At 39.4% G+C, this 18,171-nt stretch overlaps 2 protein-coding genes across 5 annotated transcripts; one reads left to right on the top strand and one right to left on the bottom strand.

Moving 5' to 3' along the window:
* Positions 1-6,362: 6,362 nt before the first annotated feature.
* Positions 6,363-16,884, top strand: LOC113681118 (monocarboxylate transporter 10). 4 transcript variants are annotated; one of them, XM_027198190.2, is made up of 5 exons: positions 9,511-9,735; positions 14,567-14,808; positions 15,013-15,587; positions 16,134-16,506; positions 16,630-16,884. In XM_027198190.2, exons 2-5 carry the CDS (start codon positions 14,592-14,594, stop codon positions 16,815-16,817), a joined length of 1,353 nt encoding a protein of 450 aa, XP_027053991.2. In that variant the 5' UTR covers positions 9,511-9,735; positions 14,567-14,591; the 3' UTR covers positions 16,818-16,884. The 4 variants fall into 4 exon arrangements, with proteins under 4 accessions (XP_089048403.1, XP_089048402.1, XP_089048401.1 ...); XM_089192277.1 differs by lacking the exon at positions 9,511-9,735 and adding an exon at positions 6,363-6,432 and having other exon boundaries at positions 16,134-16,884; XM_089192276.1 differs by lacking the exon at positions 9,511-9,735 and adding an exon at positions 9,232-9,459 and having other exon boundaries at positions 16,134-16,884.
* LOC149035730 (uncharacterized) lies at positions 11,809-13,547 on the bottom strand. Its single transcript, XM_089192278.1, has 2 exons — positions 13,255-13,547; positions 11,809-13,149 (listed from the first exon to the last, which is right to left on the bottom strand). The coding sequence occupies exons 1-2, from the start codon at positions 13,268-13,270 to the stop codon at positions 12,296-12,298; spliced, it is 870 nt and encodes a 289-aa protein (XP_089048404.1). The 5' UTR covers positions 13,271-13,547; the 3' UTR covers positions 11,809-12,295.
* Positions 16,885-18,171: the final 1,287 nt, after the last annotated feature.

Consider the following 18,171-nt stretch of genomic DNA (forward strand, 5'->3'; position numbering starts at 1 on the left):
CACTCAAACTGCCTCCTTAGTTTATCAGGCGTAGTGATCTGCTCTAAAACCTAAAAACGAGTCATGTAAAGAAAGAACTGCAGATTACGATAAAAATAATAATTTAAACGACTTTTCTTTTAGGGAAGTGTCAGAGCCGGTAAGGCGTGAAAGGACCGCAGATTCTTCTATTGAATTTATCGGGTATCGGATGCCGCAGCACGAGCAAAATGGCTGCACAGTCTTATTCACAAGGCATCAATCAACAAAAGTGTACCAAGCTTTTTTGATATTCTGATTGGTTTTCTAGATATCGACATCTATAGTTGGAGTAGCTAAAAATATGCGAGGCTCATTGCGTAAATGGACATCACGGGACAAATATTTCAAATATCAAAATTTCCCGACGCACTTTTGTTTGTCATTATTTCTGAAATGTTGTGGCGAAATTTGACGAAAATCGGTCAAATCGATATACCCTATAAATTCGCTCAAAGTGGTTGTATTCCTCTTAAAATCAAATGCGAGATTTTAGCTCATAAAGGTTTGCAAACAACTCGCGCCACGCCAGGAGATTATCGCACCTCTTGAAACCGCAAACCAATAGGACAACGGGACCTCCTGGCAACAATGACGATGGATCAAGATTTCCCGGGAAAAGAAACCCGTTGCAGAAACGTTTTTTTATCTCGATTGCTCATAGGAACGTTAAGGAGGCCGACACATTAATGAGTAAAGTTGCCAAAGGCAAAGGCAAAACCCTCGGAAAAAATGGAAAAACCGCAAAATGTGCTGAGGAGCAAGACAACAAATAGACAGACATCTTTCAAAATTACCATTCGAGGCGATCGGTAATGTTTTTTGTATTAAGGCTGGTACTTATGTAAAGAAAAGGAAACCTCGTTTTTAACTCGTGAATTGCGCGCATGCGCAAGAGCGAGTTATAGGTACGATGTGGGGAATAGCATTCGCTCGCTCGCTCGCTCGATTGGTCGATTCCTGTAAACTTTTTTTAGATTTTAGGCTTTTGAGTACATTTGATAGTTTTTGGCGAGCAATAAACAGACGAAATGGCGACCTTTGTTGCTAAGAATAGTGGTGGGGTGAAAAAGAAGCCAATGATAATCTTAAAAGAGTTTTTTTTTCGTTTTAGTTTCAACAAGCGGCGCCAGCGACTGGCAAGCATTCAAGGATTCACACTGAAATAACAACAACCTTCGGTTTTCATAAAATTGTAATTTACAATCCTTGAACTTGAAAACAATCCGAAGATTCATTGAAAATATCACTTACTGCGAAGCGCTCGGAGTTTACAGATGTTCAAAAGCTTTTTCTGTTATAGCGTGAGATTGAGGACAAAATTGATCATTACGTTTCGTCGCATGTGTTTTTCCTGTGTGAAGCAACAAAAGATGCCGGCGACTGACTAAATAACAAGTTAACACGAAAATCAAATAACACTTAGACAAACAATTTTAGCTACCGATTTTCAGTGAATTTTTAAAGAACAAATTTCTTGTAAGTTTCAAGACAATTTGAAGATTCAACATATATACAACGTACTAAAATGCGAAAATTACACACCACAAAATTGATAAATAGGCCTGAAATGAAATTCTATCTTGTTATTGATTATACGTTGCCTAGCACGTGACTTAAATCTACCCAGGCGGAGATCTAAAGACGGAAAGCACACTCCGACATCCGTCAGAAGGAGGTCATCTCGGGTAGATTTCCGATTACGAAATCCGAGCTCGCCCGATGTTGTCTTCGTGATGAAGGCCCTATTTAGCATATTAGACCCGCAAAACAGAGTAGAAACGAACACGTGCTTCGTTTTCGCTCATGACTTCGTATTAGCCTTAAGATATTTGCATTTTTTTTCCGTTGCTTACCTATATTACAGACACCAATAAATTTTTGCGATGCCTCCTTTTCACGGATGGCCGATTACAACTACAACATAGTAACACCTCCACGAAATCTATCAAAAGGAGGATGTTACAACACCAGAGGTCATCTCGGGTAGATATCTTATTACGAAATCCGAGCTCGCCCGATGTTTTCATGAAGGCCCTATTTCGCATTTTAGAGCCGCAAATTAGAGTAGAAAGGAACACTTACTTCGTTTTCGCTCATGACTTTGTATTAGCGTTAAGATATTTGCATTTTTTTCCGTTGCTAACCTATATGACAGATTCCACAAAATACATTTGACGCCTACTTTTCACGGATGGCCGATCACAACTACAACGTAATGACATCTTCACGAAATCTGTCAAAAGGAGATTTTAAAACACCGGAAATTTTCTGGATTTCTGATGAAATAAATTTAACGCAGTTACGATATATTGTTATTTCTAATATGGTAATTGATAAAAAAAATTGTACATTACCTCGATTGGACGGAGATTAAGTTTGAATATAATAAAGCAGGCGATATTACTTTTGTCGACAAGGATAATCCGTGATTTGTCTCACCTATTATATTTTCTCTATCTGCGTTGTGCCATGATCATCATTGAAAATATTCTACGATAATATTTTTTACAATATTTAGATGAGGATTTTCAATTCTAAACGCAAGAGCGTACTTAGGGAAAGATCTATAAGAAACAGTTTCTCATGAATACATTTGAAAAATTCTTTTAGCTGACTTCTACATAGATAAAAAATTACTACACATATATATTTCACTTCGACGATTATCTTAATAAACAATTAATGGGAAGTTCTGAGAATCAGTTTTTAATACTACATGTTAAATTAATGGTTATTTTTCTCTTCCTGCTTAAGGGCTCTTTCGCAGTTTGGACAACGCCAGTTTGCACTTGAATCTTCCAAAATAATTGTTGAAATGCATTTCCTGTGAAAAAACTCCTTGCAGCTACAAAATTTCACACAACGAGAAGGAGACTTCGAGTCTGACTCTTCCCTCGGCATTCTACACTCGCACATTACCGAGACCTCTTGAACAAAAAGTGGCCTCCTGTCTCGACACTCGGGTACTTTAGAGAGGGGAAAGAGGTCGAATGATCCACTCTCCAGGCTCTTTAAAAGATGTTGTCTTATCAGCTTCCTGTCAAATGTCAGATTAGAAGGATTGAGGCCATGTAGTAGCGAAACCAGAAAAGCAATAGCATAAACTCCACAGTCATCGGAATTGTTCTGGTGTTGCACATTTGGTACAATGACCTTAAAACTGGTTCCTTCGTCGTATATAATTGATGCAATCTGTTTCTGCACGAGGGCTGCAATTCTTCCCGAAAACAGGCTGTCGTACAGATAAACTACAGAAGGAGTGTAGCATCCTACAGTAGATACCAACACCCAATGATGGCTGCCAGTATTCAGGATTTATGAAAATTGGCCTTTTTGAACAGAAAAATTAAAAATAGGCCCCAAAGTTGTATTTTCCAATCCTCTTGCGTGAGGGAACTGTTCCCTCAGAACAGACTGAGTGGTCGGTGAGCCAGTCTCCAGTTGAAGTGGTGCTAATGTCCTGTTCCGAGAGATGGAATTTACCGGCCTTTGAGGCGCTTCTGTGAGAGGTCTTTACAAATTCTACTTCACCATCTTTTTTATTTTGCTGGGCCAGGTTTGTGTTCGTTGTCGCGTTTACTGTAAGGATGATGCATGTGTTTGCAGTGCTGGTCGTGCTCGAGGTTGTGTTAATGGAGGAGATGGTGTTTGCGTTTGCGGTGTTGGTGATGCATGTGGTCGTGTTTGGTGTGTAAGGGGTGCTTGCCTTTACAGTTTGATTGGCGTTTGAATTTTTTTATGGGTTTATGTTTATTTGAGCCTCAGCGCTTGAGTTGGCATTCTTGATGTGTGCGAGTTTCGGCTGTTTGGCAGGCTGGCGTTCTATATCGTTTAAGCTGACGTTATACCCCCTTTTCATGTTGTTTCCTCTTTCCCCTACACGTCCAGTGAAAGGATTTTTCTTCTGAGATACTGGCAGCCTTTTATAGTCTACTTTCTTTTTTTTCATCCTGCGCGAATTCTTTTTCATAGTAGACTTCAGGAGAGACCTCACCTTTCAGACAACTTTCTCTCAAACAATGAACTCACTTCTTGACAAGTTAATTTACGTGCCATCATAGAATTGGAAATTTTGTTCAGAAAGCGAAATTATCGATTGGAATACGGCCGAACGCTGAATACGAATTGAGTGAGCAAACAGATACTTTGATATCTCGCATGATGACAAATTTCCCGCCTTTGCTAGTTTGGACCATTCAATTGTCTGGGAGTCAATCGACCGTATCATTTATCTTTCCTCTCCATTTCCGGTGTTTTAAAATCCTCCTTTTGACAGATTTCGTGGAGGTGTTACTATGTTGTAGTTATAATCGGTCATCCGTGAAAAGGAGGCATCGCAAAAATTTTGTGGAGTCTGTAATGAAGGTAAGCAACAAAAAAAAAAGCACTATCTTACGCCTAATACGAAGTCATGAGCGAAAACGAAGCACGTGTAGGGCCTTCATCACGAAGACAACATCGGGCGAGCTCGGATTTCGTAATCGGAAATCTACCCGAGATGACCTCCTTCTGACGGATGTCGGAGTGTGCTTTCCTAAAATGACGGTGGCAGGCTTGGCTTAGTTATATCACTCAAAACTCGTTCCCGTTTGTCTCATTTGATAAAGAGGGAATCGTTAATGTTTTCATTAAGACAGTATTGCCTTGACTTTCTAATATTTACAACGAAAGACAGTAAATTTCACTTTTCACCCACATTTACTTCCAACCTTTTCTTTTGAGCCAGAAACAAAAATGATAGACGTTTAAAACACATTACATCATCCACCTTGTTAAATGTAATAGCATGATCATTTCAATTGTAATGCCTTCTTGTCCCAACGTTACTTTGTTTCTTTGTTACATTAGCGAACACTGAACTACTGCTCGTACTCTAGATGACAATCAACCACAAAATTCCCTAAACCAGATAACATTAAACATAATCTCAAAAATCATGTGTCAATTCACGAGTTTGCTCACAGAGCACTTTGATTATCATTATGTATGGCAAATTTTGGTTGATGGCGACTTCTTTGTTCGAAATCTGGACGCCAGCGTGAGGCTCCGCCAGTACTAGAAGCTTTCACAAAGGACTTTTTTTCTATGGTACTCTTTCTTTCATCTATGGGCCTGTTTTTGTTTGTTTTTTTTTTACAGAGGACTTTCTTCCCCTTTTGATTTTTCTATGAGCAATAATCTTTCCTTAAGCAAAGAGCTTCCACCTGTGAATTTTGTAAAGTGCGCGATGTAAACAAAATATGGAAATAACATGAAAAACGAGCCCCAAAATGAGCTGTTGCCGCGAAAATTCCCCCAGGGGATTCGCCCAGGTCCGAGATTATGACACATTCCTGATTTATTACTGCGAATATCGCTTTCATATCTTTTTTGATGTCTTATCTGCAACGATGCAAATGTGGTGCGCAGTGGTCGTAAAAGAAGGATTCTTGATATTAGCAGGAAATTTAGTGTTAACAACTGAGTTGAAAACGTAAATTGGCCATCTTAACAAGTTAAAAGGCTGACGTTTTGAGCGTTAGCCCCTCGTCCAGCGCTCTGACGGTTTCAACTCAGTTGTTAACACTAAATTACCTGCTATAATATACTCTCCCACCAACGTAGCACCACAGTTTCTTTAGAAACTTTCCTTCTTGACATTGATTCGTTTCAAAATGGCTGGCATGGGCCAGCGTGAACATGATCAGCTTTTTCTTACTGAGAGTAGAGTCTCTTACTCGTGGAGCATGAGAATTGTTACTCCGTGAAATCTATGGACTTGCTTTCATTATGGCTACTGCAATAATCAGTAGATTATTGCAGTATTATTGCATTATATCGACACCATTGCGGACAAGGAAAATAAGAACTCATCCGTTAGGTCAGGCTTCTCGAATTGTTATGCAATAAGCGCCGTTGTGAGACAAATTTTGCAAGCCACAAGAAAAAATGAACTGAAGAAATATAACGTTCTTTCTAAGAGGAAAACCAAACAGACCTTCCGCTACAATTAACAGCTGATGATATAAATACTGACCACACAGAAAGAACAGCTGTCTAGGCAAAATGTAAATTTTGCCTAGACAGCTAAAGTTGAAAGAAGGTGTTCAGGTCGTTTTTTCAATAGCAACACTCATGTGCAATTTTTAACTGATTTAAACATCACAACAAGTTTTATGGAACATAGTTCAAATTACCCTTCAACATAACAATGTGACCGTTCTGAAGGAGAAGATTTCCAAATCGGCATCGATCCGGCTGATTACCGCAAATTAAAAAACAAACCAGTTTGATAGTAATTTTTAAGCACCTGGCACGCTATTTTTGTTATCTATCAGTAAAAAATTTATTCAGTGGTTCAAGTACCGTGAAATGAGGCAAGGGAAAACAGCATCTTTGAGACCGAGTTGAATTCACTGAGGCTCCTTTCATGTAAGTTCATTTCTTAAACATAAGTCGGCAGAATGTCAAGCAAAGGTTGCCAATTTTGACACGGAAAAGTGTTGACGCGAAACCAGTAAACCTTATTGTTCTTCCTTATCAACGTACTCTACAGACTCAAAAGTATCGAAAACATGCCGGTAGTTTACGACAAAATCCATTTACCCAGTTAGCTTTCAGTTTCTGAATTATGAGATTTTTTTAAGCCATTGTACACTGCCAACTGTGAAGGAACTAGAGCACGTGACATGTACTGTAGGACCCCGCGAACTCGATCTCTCGAGGGAAACGAAAAATATTTCGAGTTATCTGGTCAAGTGAGTCTGTTTGAGAAAAATCTTAAGGTTTTTTAGATGCCACTTTTCTCCTCGAACTCCTTGGAGGAGAAAAGCAAGATCACGGAAAGTCCGGCAGAAGCTAAGGACATATATTTAGTTTTGCATCCGTTCATTAAGCGACTCATTTGTACCTACTCTGTCGCATTAGAATGGGTTCAGTTTTGAGCCGACTGTCAACGCTGGTTCGTTCCCCTTGACCACAAACTGTCCCATGATAGCTTTATTAAAGACTCGTACTTCGTAGAGGGGAAATAGAGCAAGACAAAGCTGCATGTAGGTGGAACAGCAATAGTCCCGACTAAGTACATGTTTTACAGACACGCAGATAGAAGAACATTGATTTATTCTCACTCATGATCTATTGGAGGAGAGACGCATAGACTGGCAATTTTTTCCTTATTTATTCTGATGTAAAACAAATAGATTCCATGTTGGCGTGGGTCTGTTCAGTAATAGATCACAGACTGAACAGACCCGCACCAACATGGAATATGATAAGATTACCAATGAAAAATGCACTTAGCTGCGCCTCATGTGCCACTGACGTTTTGGTCCTTACCACATTTTTACTTCATCTCTGATGTATTACTGAACAGAAGCACGCGTACGGTAACATGGAATCTACTCGTTATAGGGATGAAAACTTAACGGAAATAAGACTGATTAACACACTGCATTTAATCAGAATAGCAAGAAAAAGTAGACAAAAAAATAGACAAAGTAGCAGAAGGAAGCCCCACGATCCACTGGATTTACCAGGAGATAAAAAATTTACGTGGTGGCTTACTTGGTTTTTTTTGTGGTATGCCTTACCCAAAAATACAAATCGTGAATGGAAACGGGTAACAATTTGATTACTTTTTAAAGCATTTCCCCGTCTAACTTCGCTTGCTTACGTTGTGCTTGCAACGTTGTAATTACGCTTTCTTGCCCATATTGTAGCTATAGAGCGCCGGTTGCCGTGCGGGAAGTCGAGGGTTCAAGCCTCCGGACCGAACTAACGCTCGGGGTCTTAATATAACTGAGGAGAATGTGCCAGCGCCAATGCCTTTGTTATGACATCCGTAAACTGGTTAGACCTTCTAGTTTTCTCGGATAAGGACGATGAGCCGTAGGCGCCGTCTCCTGTCTCTTCTCTGTACTAGTTGGCAGTGGAAGTTAAAAAAACCCATACACCTCGATCGAGAAGGGAACGTAGTTCCCAGCTTTAAAGCGCTTGCTAACCTGAGACGACCTGTCAAGATGTCGCAAGTAAATAAATTAATAAATAAATAAATAAATAAATTCATGCTATTGTTCTTCAGGCAAAACACTGTTTACAAGACCTTCAAATATCCGAAAAACAGGTTTCCACGTTATACACATATATGGCCGTAGGAGCTTTCGTCGGTCGTCATCTTTTCCACATTCTAGGCCGGGGGGAACTCTCCACAGACACAAAACGAATTCGTTCTGATGAAGGACTAACGCTCGAAATATCAGCTTTGAAACTCTCAATGGTGGCCAATTTACGTTATTAATTCAGATGATAATACCAAATTACCTTATTTTGTCACAGGTTTGGAGGCCAATAAACATATGGATCATACCGTATCCCATAATTCACTGCGGCTGGGGTGCAAATAACAGGTGCTACGATTACGTAGGTAATGACGTGTCTAAAAAGCAACGACCCAAAGAAACTGATCGTGTTCTAATCCGAAGTCAAAGAACTTTTGGTCGAACAAAAAGTTACTGTGCTGTAGAAACAATGAACGTGTTTAACAGCACAGGTACTGAGGAAGATTACCTGTTTATAGATGTATCTACAAATTTGTTTGTTTTTGATCTGGTTTATTTCCGAGCGCGGCCAATTGACATCGGAAATGTTTTCTCTCAAGATACGCAAAAACAGTCGTTGGTGGCTTTCTTGATTTTTGGTTTCCTTTTCTTTGCCCTCTTTGATGTTAAACATGTGGACATACTCTTTCCTTGTCGGGAAAATACAAATGAAAAATATTTTTAAAAAAACCTTTAAATTTTAGGTGATCAGGTGTTTTAAACAATCCCATTGCGTGTTAACTAATTGGATGACGTATTGACAGATGTCGCCACCTAAGGACTCCAACGCAAACAAAGTGACCTTTGAATGGGAAATCAAAAAACCTCTAGTAATCGTGCTAAATTTCGATGAGTATTCTCCATAAAAATGAAAATAAAGGAAATCATATTTGGAACTTTTGTTGTCGTTACTGTTGCTGACACGGCGAATTTGCGATTTGAAGTTTTTTTCTTTGTTTCGAATGACTTTTATTGTTCCTGTATTACACGTGCACCGGAAATTCACCGCCTGGCATTCAATCAACATTTTTTACGGTTCATCCAATTTTATCCATTTAATACATTTTAATCGTTTAGGTAAGTAACAATCCCTTAATAGTTTTGCACGGTGTTCTGAATCTTTTAAAAAAAGCATAAACAGCATATAAAAGGCGTAAACGTCGCACATCAGTTGGTCACACCTTTCAATAGCAGTTTCTCAGTAACAGGTTTGGCCAAGAAAACGATGCGGCTTTGTTATTGTTGCGTTACACGCGCTGAAAATATCGGTATCGATTCGCTCGCAGTCAAGAATATATCTTTACGTTTCCTTCCATTTCTATTTAATTTAGCCAAGTATATGTATCCATGAAAAGTTTAGGTAGGTAACAATCCATTATTCTCTTCATTTCATGGGTTTATTTAATTCATAAAGCGGACGAAAATCTTTTTGAGGTTCTATTTTCGTGCCTCAGTGGCAACCAGTTAAATTTTTCGGTTTCTACAGGTTTGACCAGAAATCGATGCGGCTATGTTATTGTTGCGTTACACGCGCTGAAAATATCGATATCGATTCGCTCGCAGTCAAGAGTGTATCGTTACGTTTGATCCACTCCTATTTAATTTAACCACGTATATGTAGACAAGAAAAGTTTAGGTAAGTAATAATCCATTATTCTCTCCATTTTACGGGTGTAAATAATTCATAAAGCGGACGAAAATCTTTTTGAGGTTGTCTTTTCGTGCCTCAGTAGTTACTGGTCACTTTTCAATTGATCAAATTACCAGCAGTGCGATTGTTTTTTTTTTTTTTACTTTTTTGATTTAGTCATTACACAGAGCGCGCTCAATTCAAACTATCAGAAGTTAGTGTAAATATATCCATTCGAACTACAATGAGATCTCTTATATGGGCGTTCTTGGTCTCGTAAGCTAGGTGTGTGGCGTTTCTCTGGAGTCATACGACTTGCTATATTAAATAACATAATATAATATTTTAAGACTTTCGCGTGGATCTTGAGGAGACTACTTCGCGAGACGCTGCGGGTCTTTAACTTACATTTGAATTCACTCAGTTTTTGGTTTTGTTTGTTTGAACTGTCAATACTCTCTATGGCACTTGAGCGCTGTACTCACCAACATTTACCTTTCTTATAAAATGATAATTTAAGCAATTCTCCCATTTCGATCGGAAGGCAGGTATATACTTCTATTAGTAATTTAGGTATAATATTATAAAGCCGGTAATAACATTCAAAAGGATATCAATATACCGACAACACTTTGGGTGCGTTTCTTTAAAAAAATCCAAGATTGGATTCTTAATCCGAGATCATGCGGATTCGTTATTTTTAAAGACACGAAAAATCCGAAAATGGATTTTTTTTTCAATTAGCCGTAACGACCCCAGCATGCAGTTCGCGTGTTTTGGGGGGAGTTTTCAAAATGGCGGAAAGTTTTGGTTTGATGTTTGAACTGTTCGAAGAAGTCCTTGCCGATGACCTTGAACAACAACAGGTTCTTTTAGGAGCCGATGACGAAGCAGTTTTATTCCTTTTGGCGGCCGGACAGCTCGTCCGAAAAGAACACGTTCGCACAAAGAATTTTTACGAAATAACCGTACCTAGTTACATACCGGAGGACTTCGGAAGTCACTTCCGCATGTCACGGCATACAGTTACAGTTCTCGAACATTTGCTTTCGGTCCACGGCGACTTACCTCAATACACCGGCGATAGAGGAAGACCACCGGTCGAGTTAAGAAAGCAAATCCTTATTACGCTGTGGATTCTTGGGAATCCAGAATGTTTACGCTCTGTTGCCGATCGATTTGATGTTTGCAGGGCAACTGCGTACAGAGTCTACAGACGAGTTTGCAAAGCAATAGTGAGGAACTTAATGGATGAGTTTATCAAGTTTCCAACTGGTCTAAAAGCCCAAGCGGTGATGGAGGCCTTTGAAGAGAAAAAGGGTTTTCCGGCCCGGGTGTTTTGGGGGCTATTGATGGCACCCACATACCAATCAAAGCACCACATAACAATCATGAACAATACATAAATCGCAAAGGTTTCTTTTCCGTCCAACTACAAGTCATTTGTGACCCGGATTTATTCATAACCGATGTTTTCTGTGGTTACCCTGGTTCAGTACACGATGCTCGCGTGTTTCGTAATTCTCCGATCTGCCGAGAAGTTGAAGTGAACCCAGACAATTATTTTCCTGGAAACTCCCACATTTTGGGAGACGCAGCATATCCCTTGAAGAGGTGGCTGTTGACCCCATTTCGAGACAACGGACGTTTGACTGCTCAACAAAGACGTTACAATACTGCCCACAGTTCCACCAGAATGGTGGTTGAGAGGTCCATAGGGCTTTTTAAGAACAGGTTTAGGAAGCTAAAAACAATGATGGATGTTGACAAAATTGAGGACATACCGGAAATTATTGTATCCTCTTGCATCTTACACAACATTTGCATTATTGAAGATGACATCGATGATTCTTTAGATGACTCTAATGATGATGATGACAATGATGACAATGATGATGACATCTTTCCACCAGGTGTAGGAGCAGTTGATAAGAGAAACATGATAATGAGACTGATCCCATAAACCTAGCATTTATAAGTGGTTTATGTATTGATACCTTTTGTACTGTGGTGTTTTCATGAACACTTCTTTCATAGGTGGTGTATGTCATTCATAAAGTTTATACTGTATAAGTCTTTTTGCTATAAATATCAATATTTTATTTGTTTTTAAAAGTATATAAGAAAATAGTAGAGCCATGTACATGGATCACTTTATACTACCTGAAACATTTATGGTGTTGCTTGAAATGTAAACTTTCAACACAAATGTAACAGCCTAATACTCTGACAGTCCAGGTTGCTTGTGTCACGCACAGAAAGGAGGAAGTGCGTGACACAAGTGATCTGAAGCATCTGAGAATCAGGCTAAAAAAAGTAAAGGATATAAATAATATCAAAACCAGTTTAGTTAGGCCCTCTCACCTAATGTTGCTGTTGTAGTTCCTTGTATGTATGTGATAAAAAAAAACATACAACTTGCAATAATACTGTTAACATGTATGATATAATAAACTTTTAGATAACTCAATACTGACAACAAACTCAGGTTTACTGTATCTATGTTCATGTTTGTGGTCAAATAATCCCATGTTCTGCAACACAATAAAAAATTATGGAATCAAGGTTACTCTTTGTTCAATGATTTTTCAAAAACATTCAAAAATCGGCCGATGAGTGCCATGCGTTCATTGTGCATATTTTCAAACTTTTTAATCTTTTCCTTTTCTTCCTCTTTCCCGTCTTGTGTAAATTCCTTAAAGAGCCCAACGAGGTCTTCTCTTTTCTTCCGCTCTGGTAACTTCTTTTTCTTTGCTTTTGTAACCACAGGCTCCTCTGTGTCACTACCTGTGGAACTCAATGTGGAACTGGAATTTTTAACACTCTTGACTGCATCTTTGCTCCGTTTACCATCAATGTTGCTGCACAATGTTTTTGGAGCGATGGCATCATCTTTCGAAAATATTTCGTGAAGTTCCTCATAGAAGTTGCATTTCTTTCGGTCATTTCCGCTGACTTTGTTGTGATCAACACAAGCAACATAACTTCTCTTCAGATTTTTCAATTTCGTCTCACACGCCTTGGCATTAAAGAACACTCCGTTCTTCTTTAATTCTTCGCTGATTTCTTCCCACAGGGACTTGTTCTTTTTGTTTATATCTTTAAATCGTTCTCTGCGTTCGACATGGCAGGAAATTAACAACAGCACATCAGCTCTAGACCAGCGTACAAGAGCTCTCGATTCGCCTTCGGTGCCTTCACGCGACTGACTGAACGTGGCTGCAGCTGTTTCCAAAGAAGAAAAACTTGGACCAGGCTGAGGTGATACTGATCTGACTGTTTCATGGCTGAACTGTGATGCCTGCGGTGGTGGAAACATGAACTGAGGAAGATAAGGTTGAATGCCCGGTTGAACGTGGCTTTCGTTCCACTGATATTCTGGATATTCACCTGCAGATAAACTGTGCGTCCAATATTGTCCTGTAGATAGAAATAAAAGATGCCAAGACGCATCAAACATCCGGAAAATTTATAAAAATACGTACAGGACGGAAAATTTCGGTGAAACTACACAAAAAAACTCACCTTGTTTATTCGCCATGGCCGGCAGCAGCTAATATTTACAACAAAATGGCGGGAATGTGGCGGATTTTAAGAAGACGACCGCTTGCCAAACGTACTGCTTTTTGTATCCGTGCAATAAAGAAACGCACGGATCATGAATCCTAAAAATCCGGATTTAGATTTGATCTAATGAATCCACTCGGAGTGTGGATTCTATAGATTCAAAATCCATTTTCGGATTTTATTAAAGAAACGCAAAATCCGTTTTTGGATTCAAGAATCCGGATTTGGATTTTTTTAAAGAAACGCACCCTTTGTGTCATAGTTTTGTAAACTTATTTTACTTTGAACACGATGGCCAGTGTAGTGATAGGTTTCTGCCTCTAATCCGCGCTTTTCGGCTGGGAAGGTTAGTTTCCAACCCGTTTGGGCGATTAACTATGAACTGCTTGACAGAGCGAACAATGAAGTGAAACTAAACTGGCATCGATCGCTCGGCTTTCGAGAGAGCAGATATTCATCAAAATTTCCATTCACAAGAGATTTGAGGTGACTAGACTTCGGACCAATCAAGAAACACTGATTCCTCAGGACTTGTCTTCACTCTTCTCTACTGATTTTCAACACTCTCGAATCGTGAATGTTGAATCGTGGCTGTGAATCTAGAATGTTAATAGAACTTACGTCTTCTATTGTTATACTAATGTTAGGCGAACAATAGAGCAAAATTTAGTTCGCGAGACAGCATTCAATTTAAGATAGAGAATGTTCATGTGCTCCTTTACAAACAGAAATACACCTTCCTCAATGGTTTAACGTATCTTGCGGGCGGAAATGTTGTATTTTTCCATAGCCACGCAAGGGTGAGGAAAATGCGAGTGTCCGTTCCTATCATATATTAAACCAACGATTAAAGGATTTATTACCCCAAACTTCTCTTTCAAGTATTTTAGCCTACGACTTCATCTGAGCATAAGACAAGCGCGGAAGACGAAGACAACACAAGCAAAACCATTTGTAATTGTTTTTTATTGCTAAAAGATCTGAAGCGCTTGAGAGTTTGTTGTTTTAGAAGGTAAACTAAAAAAATCCGATTACCATACATACCCTGATGAAATTTTGATAAGATGGCGCACTAGAAAATATCAGGTGTTTCGAAGACTAGACTTAGGACCGAAGACCTCAAGAATTAAGACCTTGAAAACGGTACCTGGCGCATTGATAAACTAGAAGATACCTGAGGTCGTTTCTCTTTGTCGGGATTAGATTTAAGACAAAAGGTGTAATGTTTTCGATGTTATTCTTTACTGAATTACACTTGATGGTGTTTTAGAGCTATCACTGTGCACTATGCAAAGATGTCTAAGGGTGTGACAAGACACAGTCAACAGATCCGCATAGACGTATGGAAAGCGCTGGAAAACAAACCAAGATGGCATCCGGATAGCTGTCGATCGTGGCTTGTTTGTGCGGCGTCTTTGTTATCTGTTGTTGTTGTCGCGGGGATTGCATTCAGTTATGGTTTACTCCTGCCGTCCTTGATGTTTGCCTTTGAAGCTACTCGACAACAAACAGGTAAGTAACAATGAATTAAAACAACGATTTCGCGTCTAGAAAAAAGGGATGTGCTAGGCATTTACAATCAAGATCCATCTGCGCACAGATGATCAACTCATTCTCCGTCGCCCAGTGCCCCATGTACCTACAACACTTTTTAATGTTTGGCGTCTCCTTTTATTTGCTCTCCTATAAACTAACTTACGTCACTTTACGTTGCAGCATGGATTGGTACATTGTACGTGGGATTCTCTTTTCTCGTCGCCCCTCTGTCTTCTTACATTAACGATCGTTTTAGCTACAGGCTTGCTGCCATTCTGGGATCCCTCTTAGGAATTATTGGTTTCATCTTTGCTTCATGGAGTTCCGATCTGTGGATGATGTATTTAACATTTGGTTTAATGTCTGGTATTGGGCATGGATTGATTTTCAATACTTCTGTTTTGGTGATCCTGCAGCATTTCGTGAAATGGCGTTCAGTAGCTGTCGGTATTGTGGCTTCAGGGCCAGCTATTGGCATGTTTGTCTTCTCCCAAATCACTCGACTGTTATTAAGCACGTTTGGATGGCCGGGGGCAATGATAGGTTACGCCATCTTGTTCTTTATGTGCGGATTGTGTGCCACTGTGTTCGTGACACTTAAGACATTTAAGGAGGACAACAGTGACATCAATTCTCATGGAATAAAACGTGAAGAACCAAAAACATCATCTCTGCTCAGAAATCGTCATTTTCTGATTATGTTTTCTTCATTTGTTATCGTTCACTTTAGTTATTTTGTTCCCGCTATACACATAGTAAGTATATATCAATCTTATTTTTTTGTTTGGTAAACGGAAGAACTATACTTCAAATTGCCACTTTATCGCATAATTATAATCCAAGCTAACCAAGAGACGTCGTCTCATAATGGTAGACAGAGAATTGAGAAAGTTGTAGAGATGTGGAAGTTTGTGAAGTCAGAAAAGCTTGTCGCATAAACAGAAAATAAACAAAGAGAAGACAGAAAGATAGACATGCAGAAGAGTAACCCCGTGGAAAGAGAGATTTAGTGGTAGAACGAACGAGAAAGAGAAGGCCGGAGAAGATTTGCTTCCGAGTTTCTAGAGGTTTTGTAAGACAAAGAAAAGGCAGATGGACAGAAAGACGGACAGACGGTCAGACAGACGGACAGACGGACAGACGGACAGACGGACAAACGACTCTTATAAAGAGAGAAAGGTGGGGTAGGTAAGCAGCGAGATAGGGGAACTGACGTGCAGATTGGCAAGCTGGTGGGCGGTAAGCAAATCATAAACCGCGACAGTTAATTTTGATGAGACCTTTACATCTTATATTTCCAGGCAAAACACAGCGTAGAAGAACTCCATATGTCCGAAAAAGATGTCTCCTTATTATACACTTACATGGCTGTGGCTTCCTTTATCAGTCGCCATCTTTTCTGCAAATTGGGAGACTTGCCATACTTCAATAGATTCTATCTTTATCAGGGGGGCATGACCATCAGTGGACTATGTGTCCTTTGCATTCCTGCAGCAAGGTCGTTTATTTCTATACTCATACCATTAATGGGATTTGCACTCATGGATGGAGCGATGTCGGGGCAACAGTCTCTGCTTGTATTGGAATGTGTGGGACATCACAATGTGAACCGTGCGTGGGGTTCTATAATGCTTTTTGTAGGGATTAGCGCTAGTGTTGGACCTCCTTTAGTCGGTAAGTTGAATTTAATGTTGCAATTACAGGTCATGGATTGGAGATGGTCTCTATTTAACTCCCACCACAAACAATCCACTCATTTTTATCTAGTGCACTTATGGAATGACGTTTTTCTGATAGGTCTTATGGCTGACATACTTGGCTCTTACACTATCCCATTTTATACTACGGGTGTGGTGCTGATAGTAGGGGCCTCCATCACATCACTTATGGCTTGTGTAAATCAACAATCCGAAGAAATTGACACCTGCATCGTTCCATCAGAAGTGGAAGAACTTACGGTCGCTGAAAAAATAACTGTATTGTAGAAATGCTATTTTTTTGTCTTTAGTTTTCCTACGTTTTGATCGGTTGCTTTAAATAAATAAGCTTTGAAATAATATTAGTTGCTTCCGTCCTCATTGTCTTCTAAAAATAAGATTCATTGGGTAAATGTAGTGGAAATCGTGAATAGAACGTAGAGCTGAGGGTGAGTAAGTTTATCTATAACACAGGATCTCTTGTCCAGTCTTCCATGATGTAAACGGCAAATTGTTTGGTATCCTTGTGAATCACAAAGAATTGCGGGCGTGCAGCGTTTTTCAATCCTTGCGCATCCTTTAAAGACTTGAGCGTATGTTGTTGCTTTCTTGCATTATACTGATTCGTCATGTTATCGCTTTATACTGGCCATTGAGACAGATTTTCGTTATCAGCCATCAGTAAAAAACAGGGGAGCGTAGATGATAAAGTTTATTTTATTCTTCGTTGGTTTTGTGCAACTTCAACTTAGTTGAGTGCGCTCGTTACTCGAAACTTTTATATTGAGTAAACTGCTACTCAGTTTTTTAAATGTTTTTCGGTCAATACATATATTCAGCATACTAGAAATTATTAATAATGACCCTTAACGAAGTCCACTTGGGCTGCCTGTGGTCGTAAAAAGTGTAGTAACTACCTTACCGAAATGTAATCCAAGGGCGGGGTGCAAGTGCACCCGTTGCTATATGGTTTTACAAAACAGAATGCACGTGTGGAGTGCACGTGTGCCTATGGCTACATGATTTTATCGTGCGGAATGAACGTGCAGGGATTTGCTCACAGTCAATTGGGTATCGTTGCGTTCCTTCCGTTTCTACTAGTGTCTCTATAACAGAAACGTTTAGATGTGTAACAACCCATTAATTTTATTATGTCATGGGAAATTTTAACGAGAAAATATTTAGCTCATAAAGCGGTCGAAAATCTCTTTGAGGTTGTCTTTTCGAGTCGCAGTAGCAGCCGGTCAATTTTTTTTTCAATTGGCTAAATTACCAGTAGTGCGATGGATTTCTTTCTTTTTTTATTCAAAGAGCACACGGAACGTTCCCAATCAAACTATCGTAAATATATCTATAAGTATATAACTACCGTGACATCTTGGTCTCGCAAGGTAGGTGTATTTCCTTTGAAAAATACGATTCGCTATATTACGTAACAACAATGACTGTGAATTATAAGGCTTTCGTGACTTCTTCGCGAGACGCTTCAGATCTTTATCTTACATGTAAATTCAATCAGTTTTTGGTTTTGTTTGTTTGAACTCTCAATGCTCTTTATGGCGCTTGAGCGTTGTACTCACCAACATTTACCTCTCTTAGAAAACTATAATCTATTAGATTCGGAAGGTTGGTAGATACCTAT

This window comes from Pocillopora damicornis, chromosome 13, assembly GCF_964200805.1.
Source record: "Pocillopora damicornis chromosome 13, jaPocDami1.2, whole genome shotgun sequence".
Classification (NCBI taxonomy): Eukaryota; Metazoa; Cnidaria; class Anthozoa; order Scleractinia; family Pocilloporidae; genus Pocillopora; species Pocillopora damicornis.

Coding starts and splice junctions, on each gene's coding strand:
- LOC113681118 (XM_089192277.1), top strand. CDS start 14,592: ATGTCTAAGGGTGTGACAAGACACAGTCAACAGATCCGCATAGACGTA. Junction 14,809..15,012: donor AGCTACTCGACAACAAACAG/GTAAGTAACAAT, acceptor TTTACGTTGCAG/CATGGATTGGTACATTGTAC. Junction 15,588..16,133: donor TTGTTCCCGCTATACACATA/GTAAGTATATAT, acceptor TTATATTTCCAG/GCAAAACACAGCGTAGAAGA.